The sequence below is a fragment of the Rhamphochromis sp. 'chilingali' genome (assembly GCF_963969265.1).
Source record: "Rhamphochromis sp. 'chilingali' genome assembly, chromosome: 1".
Taxonomy (NCBI): Eukaryota; Metazoa; Chordata; class Actinopteri; order Cichliformes; family Cichlidae; genus Rhamphochromis; species Rhamphochromis sp. 'chilingali'.
This window is the reverse complement of record NC_137929.1, coordinates 30,652,393-30,675,874: the sequence shown is the minus strand read 5'-3', so window position 1 is coordinate 30,675,874 and position 23,482 is coordinate 30,652,393. Positions and strand designations below refer to the sequence as shown.

At 39.5% G+C, this 23,482-nt stretch overlaps 2 protein-coding genes across 3 annotated transcripts; both read left to right on the top strand.

Moving 5' to 3' along the window:
- The first annotated feature begins 3,999 nt into the window (after positions 1–3,999).
- LOC308402674 (uncharacterized protein) lies at positions 4,000–11,561 on the top strand. Of its 2 annotated transcripts, XM_080891672.1 has the most exons (12): positions 4,000–4,096; positions 4,199–4,674; positions 4,872–4,903; positions 5,005–5,133; positions 5,251–5,287; positions 5,393–5,476; positions 5,587–5,748; positions 6,956–7,000; positions 7,743–7,821; positions 7,914–8,028; positions 8,187–8,286; positions 10,426–11,561. In XM_080891672.1, the coding sequence occupies exons 2-12, from the start codon at positions 4,343–4,345 to the stop codon at positions 11,345–11,347; spliced, it is 2,037 nt and encodes a 678-aa protein (XP_080747798.1). In that variant the 5' UTR covers positions 4,000–4,096; positions 4,199–4,342; the 3' UTR covers positions 11,348–11,561. The 2 variants fall into 2 exon arrangements, with proteins under 2 accessions (XP_080747798.1, XP_080747797.1); XM_080891671.1 differs by having other exon boundaries at positions 4,007–4,674.
- A 4,832-nt stretch (positions 11,562–16,393) lies between these two features.
- On the top strand, positions 16,394–21,101 carry LOC308404439 (ciliary neurotrophic factor-like). The gene is made up of 3 exons (XM_080894496.1): positions 16,394–16,759; positions 17,228–17,539; positions 19,954–21,101. The coding sequence occupies exons 1-3, from the start codon at positions 16,652–16,654 to the stop codon at positions 20,092–20,094; spliced, it is 561 nt and encodes a 186-aa protein (XP_080750622.1). The 5' UTR covers positions 16,394–16,651; the 3' UTR covers positions 20,095–21,101.
- Positions 21,102–23,482: the final 2,381 nt, after the last annotated feature.

Sequence of the window (23,482 nt, the reverse complement as noted above, 5' to 3'; positions counted from 1 at the left end):
GCATTTGAAAGTCCTGGAGTGGCCTAGCCAGTCTCCAGACCTCAACCCCATAGAAAATCTGTGGCGGGAGTTGAAAGTCCGTGTTGCTCGGCGACAGCCCCAAAACATCACTGCTCTCGAGAAGATCTGCATGGAGGAATGGGCCAAAATACCAGCTACTGTGTGTGCAAACCTGGTAAAGACCTATAGTAAACGTTTGACCTCTGTTATTGCCAACAAAGGTTATGTTACAAAGTATTGAGTTGTATTTTTGTTATTGACCAAATACTTATTTTCCACCCTGATTTACGAATAAATTCTTTACAAATCCTACCATGTGGATTCATGGATTTTTTTTTCACATTCTGTCTCTCACAGTTGAAGTGTACCTCTGGTGCAAATTACTGACCTCTGTCATCATTTTAAGTGGGGGAACTTGCACAATCGGTGGCTGACTAAATACTTTTTTGCCCCACTGTATGTGCATAAAATATACATTACAAGGTGTAGTATTTTCCTCCAGTAGACAAACCAAAAACATCTTTTTATGTTGTTTGTGTTATTGTAAATTTAAGGTTGTACATTAAGTTGTACTTGTTTTACTGGACAAACATGAGGACTTTTGCATTAAATGTTGCCCTTTAGTACAAATGATTGTCAACAAAATTTAATACTATGAATGTGGGAAATAATACTGCTTTACCACCAGACTCTCCGCACCTAAAAGGCATGTATATTATGGATAATGCATATACATATATATATGTGTGTGTGTGTGTGCATACACATGGGGAATACTTTTATATACAGGTAAACAGCTATAGTAAAAATGTAGGTTTTCAGGAAACTCTGTAAGTATTTGGAGCAAAGGTGTTTTTACAACCAATCAACATATTACCTTAACAAAAAAACTGGTCAAATCATAGAATATTGTCTGAACCTCTGATTAGTGTCTTAAACATGTGCACTTTTCTTCCCGCTATTCCCCCCCTTTCCTTCTGATTCTAGAGAATCACAGTCTTAAAAAGATGTAATAATTAAGAGTTTAACGGTGGCCAGATCTAACTTGGACACATTCCTGAACCAACGTGAAACAGACAGAGGAAGAAGTTCAAATATGGCAAGTTGGGAAGACCCAAGGTTGGGAGTCATAAAATCTAAAAATCATACTCACCTTTCAACACCACTGATACTTAATCTAGTGCAAATCTTCAGTTCACCATCAAGCGTAAATAAGATTAAAAAAGAAATAAAAGATGAACTGTGTAGAGTCACTTTCTGAAACCAGTTGTTCCTGCTTCATACACCTGTGAGTGTGGCATCTCACAGCCGTTACAATGTAAACAGGTCAGATGCAAATCAGTGACTACTGTGACTGCTGTAAATTTAAGGAAGTGGTTTACAAAGAAGGAATATATGACTAGTGCAAATGTTTTATTTCAAATAATTAAACTTCTATGAGTTTGTCACCTGAGCAGTTGCTTTTCATTGGAAAAAATGACAAAACATGATGGACTTCTTTCTCGATTGTAACTAAAAATGTTTCCTCATCTTTTCTGATCATCAGTGATACCTGGGATCCTGTTCAACAAGTTTTTCTGTCTCACTATGACGCAGAAGTCTGGCCCCTGCACAAAAAAATCTCCATGAATTTCTTTAACACTGTTTAGACACACCCAACACAGACAAACGGAGTAAAGATCATGGCTGATAACTGATCATTTTTTATACCAGAGCTTGATTGTGCGTTAGTAACTAAAGAACTATGTTTTGCACCTGAGCAAAATCTCTTATAATTGTTATAATTTGATTACTGAGAGTATCTAATTTCCAAAAGTAGCAGCCAGTTATTTACCTGTGTTCTTGTGTGTGCAGCCACATTTTAAACAGGGCTCTCTGAGAAGATCGAAGGTAACAAATGTGTCAATTTGTTTCTTGTTAAGATTTAGTATAAATGTTCTTTGAAAATAGCAAAACACATAAAATGAAAACTATGCAGCACAATAAAATATACACTACATGAAATACAACAAAAAAATACACGAGAACAAGAGAAAAAGATTACAAATGAGACACGGTACACTGAAAAAAATCTACACTACAAACCTAACTTTTATATTTCAATTTTACTTTATTTTTTAATTTTACTGTGTTTCAGGTTTATGTGGTCGTACTGTACTCACTTATGTGCTCACAGACATACATTTTTTAACTGCACTTTACAATGACATAGGCAAATATGTAATACAGTTTTTATTCATTTTTTAGCACTAAATCACAACAGCAGTCACCTCAATGTTCTTTATATTGTATATTGAAAACCATCAACAAACGAGCAGTCCCCTGTGAGCAAGCACTTGGGGAGGGTGAGAAGGAAAAACTCTCTTTTAGCTGAAAGAAACTTTTGTCAGAACGAGGCTCAGGGAGGGGCAGCTATCTGCCCCAATTGGTTGGGGTGAGGGTAAGGAGACAAGACAAAGACACACTGTAGACGTGTGTCTTTGTCTTAGATAATGAATAGATATAATTGTTTTATAAGCTGTAGTTGTTTTAGAAGTAATGTAGGCCGGGTTTAATACTTAACATCTCAATTTTTACTGATTTCACTAGAAATTGCACGTATGTTGTCACTGTCAAATTGAGTACACAATATTAAAACGAGTCAAGTGAATAACACTCTTAACAAATGAAATGGCAAGCAGATTATCTGCTGAGAGGCACACCTGCTGCAGGCCTTTCTGACTCTGTGGTGCACTTTGCACTTTCTTTGGAATAGTCTGCTAGGGCAGCTGCTTCTAAAAGGATGACAGAAAATAAATAATCAACACTGTGCACCCTAGAACCAGGGCAGTATTAAATACGGTGTCCTCCTTGTTAGAGGAGGATGCCTGTATAGGACACTGAGTAAAAACTGAGCAGCTCCTTCAATAACGGGCTGCTTCACAAAAACGCACAGCTTAGGTCTGGCTCCATGAGCACCACTGCTCCCATTTGTCCACACAGACAGGATTGAAATATGTCACTGATGTGCAGTTTTATTGTTGTGTAATGTCACATGTCGTCAAATGTATTTACACTTCTGTTCTTTCAACTATAACATGCATTTTCTCCATTACTGCATTTTGAACAACCCAAGTCATCTACTGCCAACATCCCCTAAGCATGTTATGTCCATGCTTTAAAGACTCAAAGCTGTTTTTACTGAACACGGTTCTAGATAGGTGATAATATGGATAATCAGTGTATAATAAACCAATTTATGCATATTATTAGATATCTCAGTGAGTTTGGGGTTTCTACAAAGTTCATATGAAACATGGTTTGTTGGAAAGTTATGAAATTTTAAAAAATCACTTCTGTGCCAAGTTTCATCAACTGACTGCAGTCAGATGTTCCTCTGTGTTCAAACCTGTTAAACAAGCAACTTCACATTTCTTGTAGTTGGTTGCAACATAACCAAGCCAATTATGGTAACTGACTAAAACAAAGGACAGTTGTAATAAAACAAGGAACTTTCTGCATTTTCCCAGCCACTCCTCTCACATGGCTGTGCCACAGCTAATAATAACACATTTCTCATGTATTTGTTTGTGGAGCGGATCCTTTCTTTATCATTTCATCCACCATGCAGAAAATATCATGAATTATGATCAGTGACACAGTCACACCTACCTTTATCAAGTTTTTCATACAAACTGCGTGATATGTGAAAGCTACTTGTTCATTGTTTAGGGTTCAGCTAAAGCCGCTTTAGCCTGCTATAAAAAAAAAAGAATTTAAAAAAATATATCTTTTTAATTCATTTTTTAAATATAACTGGCTATTATTTAGTTATTAGGGAATACACAATGTAACCCAAATAATAAAAGATAATGAGTTATAAAATATTCATAAAATACAATATATGGTTAACTGATGTATTTTGTGTTGTTGTTGTTGTTACACAACCCAAACTGTATGTTACATTCCAAAACTACCTTTCCCATACACGTCCGCCCTCATCAGTATGGAAGCCGGTCAGTCCAAAACTGACGTTGTCATACTGGCTCGTCTGCCGCTGTTACTCTTAAAGGAGACGTACCTCATTCGAGGGTACTCCCGGTCAAACAAATATGAGGTATGCTATAGCTTTAAGAACTAAATAATACTGGATATTTCTAAAATAATATGCGTCATTAAACTTATATATTTTAAATAATCTATTTTGCTATTTATGCAGTGGCACAAAAATTGATCGTTGGCCAGGCTAACGAAACTTGGGCTGGCTCTGGCCTTGTATGGTGGGCCTTCATTGTGAACGCTCATAAGTAACTAGACTTAAGTAATCACTAAAGTCGGTAAAGGCTATAACTGTAAGAGCGAAATGGAGTCTGGGAAAGGCGAGGTTTCAGGCACTGGTCCTGGAACTCGGACCGCAGAGTCGACAGCGGCCTCAAAACCATCCGCGGACTCGAGTGAGCCCTCCTGCGGTAGAGCCAGAAGCAAAAGGCGGACAAAAACATCCTTGTTCTTCCCGGACTCCGGTGAGACTCGTTCCGTCACCTCAGGCTCTGTGCGTGTGTTACGATCAAGGGAAGCTGGAACTGGTACGACCTGCGAGTCCAGAAATATCACATGCAAGAAAAAAGCGACCAGTTCAGGGGACGCACGCAGTCGACCTGCAGGATCACGCACCAGAAACACACCTGTCATACAGTAAGTGCGTGCGCTGCTACTTTGATGGACGAAACTATTTGAAGAAGCTAGACACATCCTTGACAACAAGTTTGTTTACACCTCAGAAGTGTTATTTCGGTGGGACTTCTTAAAACGGTGTATTTACTGCATACAAAAAATAAATAAAATAAAACTAAACCTTTAAATGTGTTGATTCTTAACTTTCTTTCTTGCAGAAGTGCAATAAAGAAACCAACAGCCAGTCGGGGTAATGCACATATGTGAATCCCGTTCATCTGCAAGCAGTCATTTTACCTTTTACCACTTAACAAGTGTGTTATTAACCCATGTTCACATTTATTTCCCCAGCATCCACAAAAACAATTGGACCAAAGCTTCCCAAAACTAGAAAAGGTGGGGGGAAACCTTCAACCAGAGCCTCACACACATCAGCAGCAACATGCAAGCTCGAAGCTGAGTCAGGGGCGTTTTCATGTGGTAAGAGAAGACCCCTTGCATCCTTTTTGTTGTGCACTTGTTGAACTGTGTGAATATCTTGAAATGAAAGTGCAAGCAACTCAAAATAAACTGACAGACGTGTGTGGTTTTTTTCAGTGAGGGACACTGGTTCTGTGAAAGAAAGCAATGGCAGGTGAGTGATAACTTATCAAAAGCACATCAGAGGGAATGAGGGAGGATGTTACCAGCGGTACTGTGAAATTCAACATGTCCAGTGTCGTGTTAATGTCCCTATTAGCGTTGCAGATCCAGATGTGGCTCTCAAGGAGGACCTTGCATTAAGAGATGATCCAAATGACCTTGTCAAAACTGAGACAAAGACGTACGTCGATTATGCTACCTGATCACCGATCGTGCAATTTACTTCACATCAGATTAAGCACATTAGTGGTAAAATTTGCTCTTTTTTCTTTATTTTTCCCCTCTGTTTAGGAATAAATCAAAGCGCCACACAACATCACAACACAATGAATTCAAGAAAGAAGAGTCAGAGAAGGAGGAAGAAGATTGTGGCATTAAAAAGGAAGAAACCACCAGGAATGTAGCTCAGGGTCAAGATGGAGTCACTGGCACTGATCCTGAGCCAGTCAGGAAGTAAGTAGGAGATGATAGTAAACCAAAAGATAATAGAGGGGGGGTTTTGCCCATGTGAGAATTTTTGGCACCTTGTTTTGGTCCCAAAAAAAAAAAAAGAAAGTAAAGGAAAAATTACAAGAATTTATCAGCTGTGGTTCACTTACTAAGATATAGCATTTTTTACTTATCAAAAGGCCAATAAAGACAAATAAAGCACCCTGATTTCTGTCACATCAGTTAGCCGAGATATGAGTGTGAACACGCTTTTTAGTTCGTTTGCTTTATTTTTGCTTTTGTTTGTTTTTTAAATCAAACACCCAAGCACATGCCTTTTTGTGTGAGACTGTGTGATCTGAAATGAAGACTCTTTAGCTTTTAAGAAAGTTTGAGTTAAAGAAAGTCCCAGCAGTAGAACTACACACTGAGTAGGGGTCTGGGGGTCATCCGACATTACGAATTTGAGTGTCGGACAGTTTGGTTTAGATTTTTAGATTGTACAGCTTTTATAGAATTATTCTCAGTTTTGCTTATTTAATAGCTTATAGGGTAATGAGCTGTAGCCAATTTTGCTTCAGTTGTTTGGGGCAGTAACCCGTTTTAAGTGTGTTTCACATTTGGCTTAATATTCTGGATTGGATTTTAAACCAATCTGAGTTTCAAGGGTCGGATGGATTTCAATCTAAACATTCAAATCATATCACACACACAGGTTGTTTTATTTTGTTGTTGTTGTTGTTGTTTTTTGTTTAGAAATGTGCATTGTTATTGAGGCTGACTAAAAGAGGGATTCGTTGAGATTAATTGACAATATAGCATATAGATTGTGTATTTTATTGTTGATTTAGTGACTGTGTGTATTGTATATTTTGAATTTATTATACACTTTGGTCAGCTGAGTTTGTTTTAATTGTGTTATCGAAATAAACTGACTTGACTAATATAACTAACTCATAACTGATGTAGATGTTAAGGGGTTGAAGAAAGCTCACTGACGTAGTTTCAGTGACCGTGCCAGTGGAAAGCATTCTTTCCACAGCGAGTCACGTTGTAGGTTTTGGTTTCGTCTCTCTAGTTCTCATGTTCGTGAAAGTTAAACAACTCAAGAGTGGGATTGTTAACAGTAAAACGCATTACTGATTTTTATCATAGAAATCTGAATTCATTTAAAGCCAAATCTGAAATCTGTTTTGAATCTAAATCTCTCTTCTTCCTTTTTTCACTGTAGACGAGGTAAACGAGATGATAGATCCCCTCGGCAGCCAAAACGAAGGTAAAGTGTTCGTTATAACTCCCTAGTGCTTTTTTTGTTGTTGATGTTGTTATTTTTTTTAAAAGAGCGTCCTTTTTAATTACTCTAGTCATTACAGTTCATAACATACCACCACACACATACATACCTAGGGGGGCAGGTGCATTACCCATAGGCTGGTGAGTGGGCCTGCTGCAGTGGCCCCATTCAAACTCTTGGGGGCACTGCAGATGGTGCGGTTGAGCCACTATGTCTGCTTGTGGGTCCTGGGGTGCATTGTTGTGGCTTCCCTCCCCCATTATCAAGTACATTTATGACAAAGACACAGGCATTCCTACACACTCTCGCTCTGTCTCTCACACACACACTGTAAGAGGATTGTTGATTTATATATCTGTGTATGTTCTAATTTGTGTGTTACAGGTGCTGTGTGTTTGTTTTTTTCTTCATCATACCCCCCTCCCCCTTCTTTGTAAAAAAATAATTTTTCCTTCCTGTCCTGCCTCATACATCATCATACTATACAACATATAAAGTAATAACTGAAGTAACACAAATATAAAATGAATAAGTAAACAGACAAAAGTTTCACATGAACAAGTAGAGCCTACAGAGATTCTGTATAGCTGTGTTTGCAAAAGCAAAATATGTTTGGCACCACAGTGCATTTAGATCATAATTCTGATTGCAAAAGCCGCCAGACAGGACGGGATTTTCTTTAAAGCCTTGTTGATTATACATTTCTTTTTTCCCATCTTCACAGGAAAAAGCCACCGGTGCAGTATGTCCGCTGTGAAATAGAGGGCTGCGGTACTGTTTTGGCCCACCCACGCTATCTACAGGTCTGCTGTCACCAGGGGAACTGAAATGGATCGATTACTCTGTGATGTTTGCCTTTTAACCAGTTTCATTTCTCCTCATCTCTCGATTTCAGCATCATATAAAGTACCAGCACTTGTTAAAAAAGAAGTACGTGTGTGATCACCCCTCATGTGGGCGCTTGTTTCGCCTGCAGAAGCAGCTGCTGCGCCACGCTAAACATCACACAGGTGATACAAAGATGTTTATACTCAATGCTGGTAACAATTTTCATTAGACTAGGAAAAAGATGTACCCACAAAGCAAAAAGATGTTTCATTTAAAACTCAATTACATTCTTTTTTTTTCCATACTTAGTGTTCTTGTCTTCTTCACATGTTTCTCTCAGATCAGAGGGACTACATCTGTGAGTATTGTGCTCGGGCCTTCAAGAGCTCCCATAATCTGGCTGTGCACAGGATGATCCACACAGGAGAGAAGCCAATACAGTGAGTTTATACATCTGATAATGTAACACAAGTAAACAAGGAAGAAATGAAATGAAAAACAAACAGTCACGTCTGAGTGTCTGACATAAGTTCCAGTAACAAAAGAAGGAAGCACGTCTTTTTCAAGAAAAATCTTGTATAACCCCACTGTGGGATCACATGTCTTAAAATTAGCTACAAGAATTTTTGGCAGACAAATGACATCAAGTGACATCAAAGTCATCTATGTCATAGCACTCGCTAGTATAAACACGTCACACAAGTGTTTGTATTACACATGCAGAATATACTGCTGACTCGTTTCAGTTGAATGAAAACGTTTCAACTCCTCTTTACAAACAATGTATCAGCGGATGGGAGAGGTTGGATTATTATTGTTTCTTATTAGATAATGATTTAATCATTAGTGCGATAGCTTTTTTTCAGCTGATCATCTTAGTGATACAGTATTCATTTATTTAAACGTCACTCAAAAGGATTTTAATTTCTCCCTAAGGCTCCCTGAAACCCTTTTTCTTTTCTCAGCAGGGAACAGAGTGCAAAGTTTACTGGTACAGTGTGGTAAATAAAATTCTAGGAAAATTATACTTTATTTAGTTTTTTATTTTGTAGACGTAGACGTTTTAAGAAGGGTATCAATGTTTGGTGATTTAAAACCACATTGTACTGGCTGATATTTTTTCAGACACAAGATATAAACAGATTTTTGTAACATTTGTTATTGTCAGTTATTTGAGAGTCCTTAGTAAGATATAAGGGAAGGTGTAGAGTGGCCTCAGGTGGTGAAACTATGGTAAATGGCCTGTATTTATATAGCGCTTTACTAGTCCCTAAGGACCCCAAAGCGCTTTACACTATACACAATCATCCACCCATTCACACACTGGTGATGGCAAGCTACATTGTAGCCACAGCCGCCCTGGGGCGCACTGACAGAGGCGAGGCTGCCGGACACTGGCGCCACCGGGCCCTCTGACCACCACCAGTAGGCAATGGGTGAAGTGTCTCACCCAAGGACACAACGACGGAGACTGTCCAAGCCGGGGCTCGAACCGGCAACCTTCCGATTACAAGGCGAACTCCCAACTCTTGAGCCACGATCGCCCCGGCTTGGTGAAACTATGCAACATCACTCACAGCATGGTTGAAGGTGTTTTTTCTTGTCTAATCTCTACTTCTTTAGTTGTCTTTTATCGGTTGCTATAAACATGAGTATCGGTATGTTGGTCAATTTCACACATGATTTTTACCTTAAAGGTCATAGGTCAGGTTTGTATAAATTAGGGTTTATCTCGCATATTAAAAATGTTATGCATCCATCAAGGAGATTTTGGCCTCCCACCCAAAAACAAACAAACAAAAAATCAAATACAAATATAGGAATATATTAGAACAATTTTTAATTTTTCAAGTATGGTTCAATTGCTTAAACTTAAAATACATTTTCTTTAATCATATGGCCAAATGAACAAAAGAAATGTGTAGACCTGTGTTACTAAAGTTGCTTAACTCTGTCTTGGTTTTTTGCTGAGTCATTCCCAAAAGGAAGCACTCTTTATAAGGCAGTGTCAATGACAGTAACAATCAAACATTATGATTGTGACATTTCTTGTTTTTACATATTTTGCTGATACAAAATGTTGATCTTAAATGCTGATTTTTTTTAAATTGTAATAAAATCCATGCCTTTAAAAAAGTGAACTGCTCTTCCTGTTCCACACAATAGTCCACATCCCAGCAAATAAATGACCTGTTTAACTTAATTCTCCAAAAAGAAATCTTTTCAGAAATTCAGAAGTACAACAAACTTTTCTTCTCGCTCATTCTCTGCAAGAGAAATCGAGGTCTTGCACACATTTCCATAAAGGTTCTCCAACCCTGTTCCAACAATACTTGTTTATACTTAAATTTGACATCTTTCCAGTGGAAGGTCTGAAATATTTTTCCTATTCACTCTGCAACATTTGGTCAGTGAGGGAATGTACTGGAATTTATTCTACTCTAATTTTAATTAAAATACATAAAACTTCTCTCACTGATTCAGGAAAAAAATCAACTAAAACTAAAGTGTCTTAAGTGAGGCTTGATCTCAGTGTGCGTTCAGACCTTAAGCTGTTTTTTGTCTCCATCTTGTGGCAGGTGTGAAATCTGCGGCTTCACCTGCCGTCAGAAGGCCTCCTTGAACTGGCACATGAAGAAGCATGACGCAGAAGCCTCCTACCAGTTCTCTTGCTCCATTTGTGGAAAAAAGTTTGAGAAAAAGGACTCTGTTGTTGCCCATAAAGCCAAGACCCACCCTGAGGTGCTCATAGCAGAAGCTTTAGCAGCCAACGGAGGAGAAGTAATAAGCACACCCACCCCAGTCCTCGAGACTCTTCCAGCAGTCATCCAGCCTGAGCAGCCTTCTGTCAGCCAGCAGAGTTGCTCAGTAATAAGCACTACCACCCCGGTCCTCGAGACAACTCCACTACTCACTAAGCCTGTGCAGCCGTCTGTTAGCCAGCAGAGCCACAAGGACCAAAAGAGTCAGGAGAGCCAGGAAGCGGCAAGCAGTGGGCTCACTCCACTGCAGCAGGTGGTGCTCCCAGTTGCTCCACAGTCTGAACAGGATGTATCTCAAGGACAGTTTCTCCAACTGCCCCGCATGGTGCAAGTTTCACATCAGCAGCAGGGCCCAACCTTGATGCACTTCTCCAGCACCAGCTACCCTCAGCTCATCCAGCTCTCCACTCTTCCAGTTAGTGCAGTCACATCCGTGGCTTGTGTGGAACCCCAGAGCACACTCCTCACCCTGAGCTCCGTCACCACCCTGGCCTCCACAGCATCTGTGGCTCCCCAGCAGGCCGTGCACTGGGGGAGGGAGGGGGACGTGGATGCGCAAATTTGCGGAGAGGGTGATCTGTGGGAAAGGGTGGTGGTGGCAGGGGGCGGACAGGATGTAGGGGAAATGATGTGGGGGGGTAACGCGGAGAGGAGGAAGGAAAATGAAGGCACTGTTTGGGAGAGGGAGGGAGAGCGGATGTCACAGTGTGCAGATGTAGGTGGAGACAGTTTGATCTAGATGTAAAGAGGGCGAAATGAACTGAAGGGCGACTTTATGTTTATGAAGGAAACGCACATTTTATTCCAATAAAACACTGAAACACTTGAAATGCATACATGATGGATATTTAAAATAATAGAAGCTGTCTTTGTGATCTATATACAGTCACTTTCAGTACAGAGCTACTTTGTATCAGGGAGTTGTTTTTTTTTTAAATTAATACAATGGATTACATACTTTTTGACCACCTAATATTTTATAAATTTTGGAGTTTGTCATGTAATTTCGAGATCAAATGATTGTTGGTTATGCACAAGAAGATCACAGCTTATTTGTATTTCCCTGTAGTATTCCTGTTGTGTTGATGTGTGTCCTTTTGAATGGTGAACTAATGAGAATTACAAGGTGCAATTAATCCTCAAACTATAAAAAACAACCATACCTGATTTCAGTTTGGTTGCTTGTCCTTTTAAGGGCAAAACCTTACAAATCACTGTGAGGCTGAGCTTGGATCGCTCCTTGAAAGGCCCATTGTGACCATTTGTATTTGGAGAGTCTCAGGCATGGGGTTTGGACATTCATGGAGTTGTGCACCATAAATTCTTCCTACATGGGAAAAAAAGAAATCATCTGGAGGCATCTGAGGGAAAATATTCAGCTTAAACAACCTGAATAATACAGTCGTCACTCACCACCTTCATCTTTTTCTCATTTTAACACTATCTCGATACATAAATGCACAAGTTCAAGTGGTCTGAACAGGACTTCCAGGGACTGATGTCAAAGTGACAGGACCCCAGGAAGAGACCCGGCACTTCATAAGGATCTGATGAGGCTGATGTCAAAGCCAGCACATTTTGATTCCACCTTGTACTGATGTAACTGAGTTCAAATCTGTTAACATATGTCTCACTCCAGTCCTCGTGAGTTGAAATAGTAGGACAGTAGGTTATAAACACAAGGCCAGAATCGGCCTGGGAAAGACTCCGGTGTAGCTTTGGAAAATGTGAAGGAGTGCTTAGATTTGTAACTATTAACTCTTTCATCAGGTAAACAGCTGTTCCTATTAACAAAAATATCCCTCATTGCCATTCATTCTACACCAAAGTAATTAAGTAATAGAATTTTTTTTTACATTTCACAGTAAAAAAGTAAAAAGACTGGTGGAGTTTCCCTGATCTTGTTATTTGAGATCAAAGTGAACTGTATGTGGTCCACAATGTAAGCTGATGCTGTAGTGTATAAATGTTTCTGTTCTAGTGGCCCAGCCACTGTGACAGAGAGTTAGCGTGAACAACTCTGAAAACCACCTACGTTTGTTCTTCTCTTGCTCCTCTTCCTTCTCATATGTTGCAGTTTGTAAAGAAAAGATTTAAGTTGCTTTCTGTGCTTCATTATATTTCAGTAAACCAGGAGCATCACACTTGGGAAATAAACTGTTTTTCCAAATCTTCACGTTCTTCACAGGCAGCAGTATCATGTTAGGAAAATATGTTCCCTCTGAAATTAATTTGATAATTTTTGTGTGGTTTTATCAGACCACTGTAATATGATACAAATTATATAAACCTCTGTATGTTGCTAATATTAAACATACAAGATAAGTTCAGAATGTGTTCAGAATAATTATTAAAAATAAATCTGTTCTCAACTCTTTATGTGTCACATGTCATTGATGTGATATACTTCACATTTCTTTCTTCTCCTTAGCCTCTCTTGTCTGGCAGTCTTTGCAGAAGTGTGATCTTAATGCACTGTTTTGTGATATTTACATGACAAAATTGTAATATAAATATGGCACTTTAAAGCACTAATTCAACCTCTGGACAGTTGGGCTCTAATGCGCCTGGTCTTTAAAGGAATAAAATGCAAATGAGAATCAAGTTGTATATAGAAAGATAGTATAAATACAAAACTAGGAAAGATTGCTAAGAGTCTGTGTTGCTAGGTTGCTCAGGGATCGGGCACACTTTTGAAGTGCAGCCACAACTTCCTGATTGGATTGAGAACCAGGCTAGAAAATATATCTTCTCTCCAGTCGTAGTTCTCCTGTGGATATAGAGTATCCTCCAGGATCTGACCAAAGAACCCTCTTCCAATTAACTTCAGAGTCTCCGACATCCCTTTGAATGAATTCCAGGCAAGATTTCATGCAAGCTTTTTTCAGTTTTCTCTTTATCACTCTCCCATCCTGGCAGACAGTTCTAATATGTACACTCTTTCCCATCAGATCCACTGAAGCTCTTTCAGTGTGTCACAGGTGTATTGGTGGCCTCTCTTATTTAGTTTGTGAGTGATGGCCAGATCTATGCAGCTTTAGACTAAGTGATATACTTCTTCCATTTCTTAAAGATGGATTTAACTGAACTCTGTGGGATGTCCAGTGAACTGGAAATCTTTTTGCAGCCATCTCTTGACTTCTGTGAGTTGCTTGGAGTCAATTGTAGCAGGAATACTGATGAACCAGAGACAAAATGTTTTCACTACATGTCAAGTCAAAGTAAACTTTATTGTCATCTCTGCTATATACAGTTCAGTATATAGAGAGACGAGATGACGAGGCTCCATTTCCATACATTGCAAAAGAACAACAATAAATATAGCAAGAGTAAGAATAAGAAGACTAAATATATATACACTTTGAGACTGAGGTAAGGGGAGCAAATATACACTTTGGGGTAAAGGGGTTAATAACAGTCTAAAATTTACAATTGAGATTTAAAGTGACTTTGAAGTGGTTTAAAATGACCAACATAGCAACTTTACGGTTTACAGTGTGAATACACATCAACTGTAGTCAGGTGGTCACCGTTTCACTAATTGTGACACTTCTGGAATCAATTAGATGTACCTCTGTTGAATTGATTGCTAATTTAAAAGATTCTCAAAGTCAGAATTTCTTCCCCACTTTAAGGCACTCCTTCTTGGTATGGCTTCTTCCTTGCTAGTGCTTCCCCTGGTGGACACATTGTGCAATACATTTTATTTATGTTCATTTTCATTTCTGTTTTAACAAATAATTTTATGCATTGATACCTAGAGACTAGCAGAGTAGAGCATTGGCTTAGCATATTATAGTGAAAACTTGGGGTGTTCTTTTTATGATAATTTCTAACTGCTTAAGTATATTCTTCTGACTCTATTGGAGTAGTTTTTTGCTCAGAGGTATGAGCTGTCACACAGGTCAGAAATCTTCAAATCATCCATCCAGGTGGTCGTAGGAATAGGAATATCTATATTTTAAAGGGTTTTGCTCATTAGCAAATGTATTCAAGCACTTTGCAACTTGTCCTTTTAATGTGTGCCTTTCTCTTGTTTTGTATATATTACTCTTGTTTGTTATTTATTCGTGTTGTCTTACTATTTATATGTCCTGTACAGTTTGTGTGGAGTACCCACAATGTTGTTGTACATGTACAATGACGATAAAGAGCTATTCTATTCTATTCTATTCTGCATATTTCTGGCTTTCTTCTGATCTCTGTCAGATTAGTTTTGAATGAATTTTCATTTGAAAAATAAAATGAAATAAAATAAATAATTTACTTACACTGGGTCTTAGGTCAACCTCTCAGTTAACTTAGAGCCTGAAATTAGCGTTCTTTCCTTTTAAGGCCCACTCCCTTTAAGCCAACGTTCTCCTGATAGGCTATCCCTTACAAACAGAAGGTTTCAATACTAGGTGGGTGGGGCCTCTGTGCTCACAGCCAAAGCTGTGTGTCTCAGATATTAGATGTTAGGCATATCCACTCTTTTTGACATCATACTGTGTTTAGTGCAGTCTGTAGCCAGAGATTTTCATACCCTGACTTCATTGTTTAACTCTGGTTGTGTTTAATATGTTCATCAACCACCGTCACAGTGAAAGAAAATGGGAAATAGGTGCAGCGATTTATTGAAATATCCAAATGTGCATGGTAATACAGCATATACAGCTAGGTCAATATATATTTGGACACTGCCTCAAGTTTTGTTTTGTTTTGTTATCTGTTTACTGAAACATATTCCAATTATAATTCTATGATGGACATGGACATATTGTGTAGAATGTCAGCTTTCATTTGAATTGGATGAAGGGTTTAGAAGTTTCAGCTCCTTAACATGTGCCACCCTCTTTCGAAAGGGACCAAAAGTAAGTGGACATTGACTCAAAGGCTATTTAATGGGCAGGTGTGGGCAAATCCTTCATTATGTCATTATCAATTAGGCAGATAAAAGGCCTGGACTTGATCTGAGGTGACTGTGTAGTGTTTGCATTTCGAAGATTGTCCAACATGCAGTCAAAGGAGCTCTCCGTGCAAGTAAAACAAGACATCCTTAAGCTGTGAAAACAGAAAAAGTAAACAAAAACATGTGTTAAAACTGTGTTATCTTTGGCATTTTTTGTCACTTCAAGAAATTAGGGGAAATTTTGCAATTTAAAACTGGTCCTCTGCTAAGTTTTCTGTCACGTGTAGACACAACACTGGTTCATCCCTTTGAGTTAGGTGCGTTTATATGGTTGAATGATTAATAGGTCGGTGTAAATGGTTGAAAAAGCAAAAAACATTCCTCTGAAAATGGTCAGGCACAAGGACACAGCAGCTAATGTCCAAAGAAAAACTTTGACAGACCTACAGAAACCCTAAAAAACTATTATTTAAGACCACTTCAAAAATAAATCACAAGAAGTAAAATATAAAGAAATGAAGGGTAGCGCTAGACTTTTTGCACAAAGCTGTGTGTAGACACAAAATAAGGAAAATAAAATGGGTCCACGTTAAACATTAATTGAGATATACTTTCCCACACATCTCCAGCGCATTGCAAAATTAATTGTTAGCCTTGGCCTTTTAATAAAAACTATAAAAAATTAAACAAGCAATGCATTGAACAAAAATAAACTTGTTCTCTTTTTTTACTTATACAATAAACCTATGTAGTTTTCCATCGTTGTTTACAGCTGCTGGAGAGAAGGGGGGGGGAAGCTATTCCAATAAACAGAGTTTTTATTATGCGTGGAAGGGTGGGTGGGCCGCATGGTGACGTTTTCTGTACACCCCACCACACACACGCGCACAGACACGCACATCGTGGCTGGCGGAACCAATTACATCCCCTCTTGTTGGTGTACATGCCAAATGAGCACCCGCACAATCGGGCTCCACTGGCTGTCCCCCCGCGTGCATCTCCGGCTCGTGTTCGGACCGCAAAAGTATCCAGAAACAGCCACACGGCGTAGTTTCGCTGCCAGAGGGGAGGGGGACTGTTTCTGCTCCTGTCGGTCGGTCTGCGCCCCGCTCGCTGCTAGCCCACCTTTGACATAAACACGGCTGAGAGCAAATGGCAGAGCAGGAGGAGCAGCCGATAGCTGGCCGGTCGCTGACGGGACAAGCGGTGGCTCTTGCCCGGCTACTGCACCATGAGTGTACCAGTCTGCTCCGGCTATACGTGAGTGATCAGAGTAGCCACTCTTTCTGCTTAGCTCATGCGGGTCATTCTGTCTGGGACGCTCCCCTCCCAGTTATTTGGAGCTTTCTTTAAAGCCGTAGTGTTTCAGTATCCAGGCAGCTTGCTACCTGTCGCTTTTGGACTGTGTCTGTCTTTCACAGCAGGGTTTAACGCTGACTAGTTTGTTTTTGGAGCAGATACTGGAGGGAGGGGGGTAATTACACTAAAAAATACCCTCCACCCCCACCACTCAATTTCCCAAGGGGAACCTAATGGATAGATTGTATTGGATTTTTTTTTCCCCTGCTGCCATCCATCCTTTTAGAAAAGCTCTTAACCGATCAGTTTAATCAATGGTTATCTCTTGGTCCCTGAAATAGACTTATACTAAAATGAGATTAAAGGGTGCAAGGTAAGTGACCTGTTTGCATCGGAGTGGGACAAATTTATATTTATTTATCTTTTCAGATGGAGAGGGAGACCTTCCTGTCCAGCTACACCCCAGATGGGAAGCGCCTCGTGTCCGCGTCCCCAGAATCTGAGGAGCCCAGCACGGAGGAGCAGGTGCACTTGCTGCACTCTGCTCTGCGAAAGTGCCTCGGGCTGCTCCACCGTGTCATCCAGAAGGAAGAGGAGGAGTGGGGCAAGCTGGAGGATGAGTACGAGTCCATGAGGAAGAACGTGCGAGCCCGACTGGAACACTTGCTCTACAGCACCAAAGGTTTGGTGGAGACTGACGGCACCAACCTGGAGGTTACCCCTGATAATCAGTGTAATGAGGTAAATGAGGTGCCGTTTCGGGGGTTTTGTAGTTAGTCATGTCCTTGTGGCCTTTCCTCTATTATGGTGACACTCACAACTGTCCACAGCCCATAACACATTAAAAGTGGCGGTGGGCAATACGGCCTCAAAATATATCACAATATTTCAAGAACGTTTGGGAGATTTCTGACAATCTAGGGGAAAATACCGAAGAACGTTTTATTGATACTTGCAACCTAGCAGCATTTTTCACCCTTTTCCAGTGAGCTGACACACTTCCTTATTGTGAAGTGTGAATCTATGGAAACAGGTGCCAGCAGCAGTTGCATTATAGTGCAATAGCAGTGACGAAGGACAGGAAAATGTGAGCTCAGAAGTAGCTTAGGTAGAGTTTTCCCCGGAAATTTTAACTAATGTATAAAATAACTTCTTCACACTGAGATCCAGTGTGAACCCTCTGCTCCCTCTAACTCTGCAGGAGCAGCACAGTATCATCACATAATAACACTGAAAATATATGCTTTGCCTGTGATGTTGTATCTCAGCTCAAGCTTTTTAACCAGCTGCTTAAATCCCTCCTTCACCGCCGTGTAACCGCATCAGTAATTTCCATCCACTGTCTGCTCTTCCTGACGCATCGAGTGCAGCTAGTGAGCGCTCCAGCGATGCTCGTGGAGTCATCTGATCGCTGTGTGGTGGCGCATCACCAGCTGATCATCTCTCCTCCTTCATTGCTTGGTAGTAATAGTGTGGTTTCTGTCTAATGTAGTGAACCAAGCTTGTCATTTCCACCTTCAGTGGGAGCAGATGTTTTCTGTTTTGTTTGGGCTTGTTGCAGTAGCTCCCTTTTTAGGTACTAAATCATCATCACTGGAGGCTGACGCACAGCTCTCGGCGTCAGACATGCCCAGGTTTGTCTCCTTTATTTATATTTATACTCTAGGGAATGTAAATGGTGTCGGAATAGCAGTAAAGTCAGCAGTGATTTATTTTACATCACGTAAAAATTCATACAGATATCATCGCATGTGATATGGTTCGACACAACCCTGATTAAAAATTAAACTTTGTGGCATCATATAGACTAAAACCGTGCATGCAGCGCAGTATGCTGTAAAGGTTTATTATGATGTGTCTTTATGTCCCTGGCTTTCTCCATGTAACTGATTTCAACCCTTTGACATCAGGTTGACCAAGTAAACCCCCTGAAGTGGATAAAATTCAGTTTCAACACCTACATCTATGAGCTTAAATGCATTTATTTTAAAGTCATCACAAAATCTGACTAAGAACCCGAAAAAAAAAGTTTATTTTAGAGTAGCCAGGCTCTGACTTTACATTCTCATCAGATGGAAAACCTAAAATCTCAGCACGGTTGTGACTAAACCCTGTATTACATGAATTACAGCTTTTGTGTGAATGTGACTAACGCTGTTTACAAACAGTTCAAATCATTAGTTCAGGCCCTGAAATGTTCAAGAAAACCCTGGTTGTATTTGTCCTTTTACATCGACAACAGACTAAACGGATGGATATTTCTCCCACAGGTTGGTGGGGAACAAAATAGAGGGCTGTAGGTCACCCCAATAGAGCACTTCTCTCCCAGACTGCTGGCTTACTTGGTGTTACTAGAGTATTTAAAAGTAGAATGGGAGGCAGAGGCTTCAGCTTTCAGGCTCTTCTTCTGTTGAACCAGCTCCCAGTTTGGATTAGGAAGACAGAAACCCTCTGTACTTTTAAAATTAGGCCTAAAACTTTCCTTTTTGATGAAGGATATAGTTAGGGCTGCATCAGGTGACCCTGAATCCTCCATTGCTGCTGCAAGCTTCCCATAATCCACTGTTTATTCTTTATTCACTTTTTTCCACTCACTGTGGCTCTCTTCCACAGTGTGTCTCTGTCCTTTCTTCCTCCCCTCACATCCAGCAGATCCAGTCCCATGTGGTCCCAGCAGATAGCCGCTCCTCCCTGAGACTGGTTCTGCTAGAGGTTACTTCCTGTTAAAAGGGAGTTTTTCCTTCCCTTGGTTGCCAACTGCATGCTCATAGGGGATCGTCTGATTATTGAAGTCTTCACCTTACAATATAAACCACCTTAAAGTGACTCCTGTTGTGATTTGGCACTATATAAAACTGAATTGAAGCACCAAATATTTAATGTGAAGTCATCTGGTTGTTGATAACTTCAGATGTATGCTAATGGTACTTTGTAGCCATTGGATGTGTGATTTAAGTGCTTGTGTGTGAAATTGTCATTGTCAAATATAAAGGGCGGCATTAATTTTAATTAGTTATTTAGTAAACAATCCAAATGAGTTTCACCAAGTGTGGACATGTTCATTAGGCCAAAACAGTTTCTTAGCAGATTTTGAATGCAAGGGCTCACTCCTAATGAGAGACATCTATTGCTCTGTCTTGCTCTCTTCTGTGTAGGAAACCGACGGCTCTGGGGGAGTTTTCGGGTTCAAACTCTGGACCTACCAAGTGCTGCTGGAGCTGATCCACTGGTCTGATCATGCCGCGAAAACTCTCCATGTGTTGCACACGGAGAGAGAAGGAGCAGAGGAGGCCTAAATTCCCTAGTTAGAGTCGATCGGCATCTACGAACGAGCTTATTCAGCAGCCAGCTTTCCCCTTGATGTATTCCAAATTCAAAATTGTAAGGTGATGTGGAATATACTCTGTGAACACTCAAATAAAATCCCAGCTAAGCTCCTTTAGCCAAGTAAACAGCTTTTCTTAGGCATTACTATTTCCACAGCAAGCGCTAAAGAGCCCTCTGGTTTCCCACAGTTGTCAGTTCTTTGGACAAAAAAAAAGAGTGTGCAGACTTTACACTTGTGTAACCATCAGTTTGCTTTGTGCAGTGGCATTTAAGAGCGTTTGAAAGTGACTTTTTTGTGTATGCTGTGTATACCGTAATTTATTTTATTTAAGTAGATTTACTTTTGATGACTAACTACCTGCTGTTCTTAACACTCCAAAATCTGACTGCTAGACTAACACCATAAAAACACGACTGTTAAACTGTGACTGACATGCAGCTAAATATGTAGCCATTTACTAATTTAAACAGCTTTTTTTCATGTACCACGTTACTAACACATCTAACGATTCCAAATTAGATTTCATGTTGTCGTGTATAGGCTGGCCGATCGGATGTTTATGGGGCTGGCACAGTCTGTGATGATCAAGTGTCATGTTTTGCTGCTTTGGTCGCCAGGTTCTCTCCTGTTGTTATACTTGAATTTGCTGCTACACTGTTCACAAGTTGGAACTATTAGACCAGTGGTTCTCAAACTTCTTTTTTTTTTCTCTCCTGCCCTCGGATGGATATTTTACAGTAGAGCCGTACTGTCTGTTACCAAAACTATTAAACATTCTGAAACGCAGCGATTTCACTGTAGTCTAAAATGCCTGACACAGTATACGCTCACGCAGTGAATGAGCTGTGACTTGCACACTTGCCGGTATGGTGAATATCCGATGACCATGCTTTTCTTTTATGTCTGTGATGAATAACTGGATGTTTATTGAAGATTAAAAGCTCATCTTAATCTTTGTTTTTTGTTGGTATTGGTTCTACTTTGTCTTCTGGGTCGTGTCCTATGAACTCTGATGTCAAGCGTGTCGCTGTGGCATTGGATACAAGTTAATTCAAGCCACACTGTAAAAGATCAAATATCTATAATAAACATGGCTAGGGCATCAAGTCTGAGGCATGCAGACAGTATGATGAACTGCACTTAGGATTAGGTTTTTAGACAATTGCACATTTCGGTCTAATTTTTTTTTCTTTGCAAACCACTACGGAGGGTTTTAATGCAGTTTTCAGCTTTAACTTCAGGGCTTTAATGAAAATACTGCTTGACCTTTTTAGAAATTACGATCGTTTTTATACACAACCCCCATTTTTAGGAACTGAAAAGTCCCTGGACAACTGGCTTGTCTGTTTATTTAAAATCCACTTTGGTGGCATACAGAAGCATAATGACAGAAATTGTGTCAATGTTACTACTGACCTAACAGCAGGTCATACCCAGCAAACATGCCCCCTTCCTGACGCAGCCCTCAAGGGATAGTTATCTCCTAGCTGTTTTGGTGCCAAGAAAATAAACCATTAGTATAGATGAGGGGTGGACACTTAATTTTCCAAAGACCTCCTGTGAGAAACTGGGACTGTTGTGAAAGGCTGCACCAGTAAGATTAACTCCATTCTGCTCAATTTCATCTTTTTATAAGCTTGGTGCGGACCTCCACTGCAGTCACAGTTTTTCAAATAGCCTCTTAGGAAAATGAATTGTCCACCTCTGATAATAAAAATATGATTTAGACTTGTCACATAATATGTAATAATTGGTAAATCATTTCAATTTTGTGTTTACTTTTTCTTTGCTTTTTAAACCAGTCGCACTTTGTTTTAGGTTCTTGTTAAGATCGCTTGAGCAGTACAATTGCTGATCATGGATGACCCTGAGGACATGTAACGTCTAGTGAAGTAAGAGAGAGGAAGGTTCGGTAGTGGTGTAAGTCGGGGGAATGATTGAAGAAAAAGCATAAGAGTTCAAAGACCTCTCCCATGTGATATATAAGCCACAACCATCTCACAACCTACATGCTACAATGTAACAAGCTCATCGACAAGTGTGTCCTCTCTCTGAATAAAATCAATGTCTGAAAGTCGTGATGCACACAGCATAGCACCCATGAAGCTATTACATACAAACGTTGCATACTTAAGCGTCAGTATATAACAGAGAGGTAATGCTGCTGCAGCTGAGATTAGGTCAAAGGTCATTTTACTGTACATCTGTTGATATATTAAGCAGTTATCATAAAATGTACAATGTTACTCTTTCCCATCATTGTTTAATATATTTTATGATACTTTAGTCCTTTCTCTTTAAAAAAAAAGTGTGAAAAAGTCAACACTGTATTCGAAACTGTTTCCTGCTTTGTAACCAACAAATCACTCAACATAGAAAGAAACTGTGTGTTTACTTTCACTGAGGCCAAGTAATTTACATTAAAGATGAATTTCACTACAGGACATCAACACCTGTAGGGATGGTGCTTAGGGAACGCTGAGAAACTTTGTTACATGACATAAAAGAATACAAACACAAAAATGCATGCATTTTCAAAAAGATTTGAATTCTCGGATATTGTAGCACAAAAATAAATAGAAACTGAGGGAAAAAGGTCAATGCAGAATAAAAGGATTTTCATGATCAGTTTGCCACAGCAGCATTTTGTGTCTTTTTTGGGGTCAGGTCACAGATTCTCAAGATTATCAGACACAATTTTATCCCGAGCTAAAGCAGCGTGAAGAAATATTCCACAACAAGTAAACTGATCCATGCCACCCACCATTTTTATCCTGAAGCCATAACTGGTTTCCATGAGAAACAAAAAAAAAAAAAAAAAGCAGGAAGAAAATGACTTTGCGTTTTCACTTAGGGAATTGCATGTAATGATTTTTCACATTTGCGAAGCTACATTTCTTGAAACCTTCCACCTTTTTATCTCAAAAGTGCAAAAGCCAGTTGTTAAAAATACATTCACAAAATCTCCGACTCTTGACAACACCAAACATCAAAACAGTTTTATCAATGCTCACAGCCAATGTTTTCAGATCACACACACAGCGCACCGATGGTAAAAAAAAAAAAAAAAAAAAAAAAAAGAACCACACAACTGTGTAAAAAACAAAACAAGAGAAAAACATGCAGTTAAATCATATATTATCGTTATATGATGGTGAATATGTATACAGCAACATTCAGGATTGCTACAAAATGATAAATGATACGTGACCTCTTTGTCCTGCTTCATTCATCCATATATGCAAACCAAAGATAAAATTGTTAATAAAGCCTTATGTAACGTGTACTTTATGTCTCGTGTTTTCTGAAATTTTCTGAAATCGTTCGTTTCTGAGTGAGAAAATGAGTTTCAAAGT

Bases quoted from the DNA above. Each gene is read 5' to 3' on its own strand.
- LOC308404439 (XM_080894496.1), top strand. From the start codon at position 16,652: ATGGCAGAGCAGGAGGAGCAGCCGATAGCTGGCCGGTCGCTGACGGGA. The intron at 16,760-17,227 runs GTGAGTGATCAG...TTATCTTTTCAG, and splicing joins CCAGTCTGCTCCGGCTATAC to ATGGAGAGGGAGACCTTCCT. The intron at 17,540-19,953 runs GTAAATGAGGTG...TCTTCTGTGTAG, and splicing joins CTGATAATCAGTGTAATGAG to GAAACCGACGGCTCTGGGGG.
- LOC308402674 (XM_080891672.1), top strand. From the start codon at position 4,343: ATGGAGTCTGGGAAAGGCGAGGTTTCAGGCACTGGTCCTGGAACTCGG. The intron at 5,477-5,586 runs GTACGTCGATTA...CCCTCTGTTTAG, and splicing joins GTCAAAACTGAGACAAAGAC to GAATAAATCAAAGCGCCACA. The intron at 5,749-6,955 runs GTAAGTAGGAGA...TTTTCACTGTAG, and splicing joins GATCCTGAGCCAGTCAGGAA to ACGAGGTAAACGAGATGATA.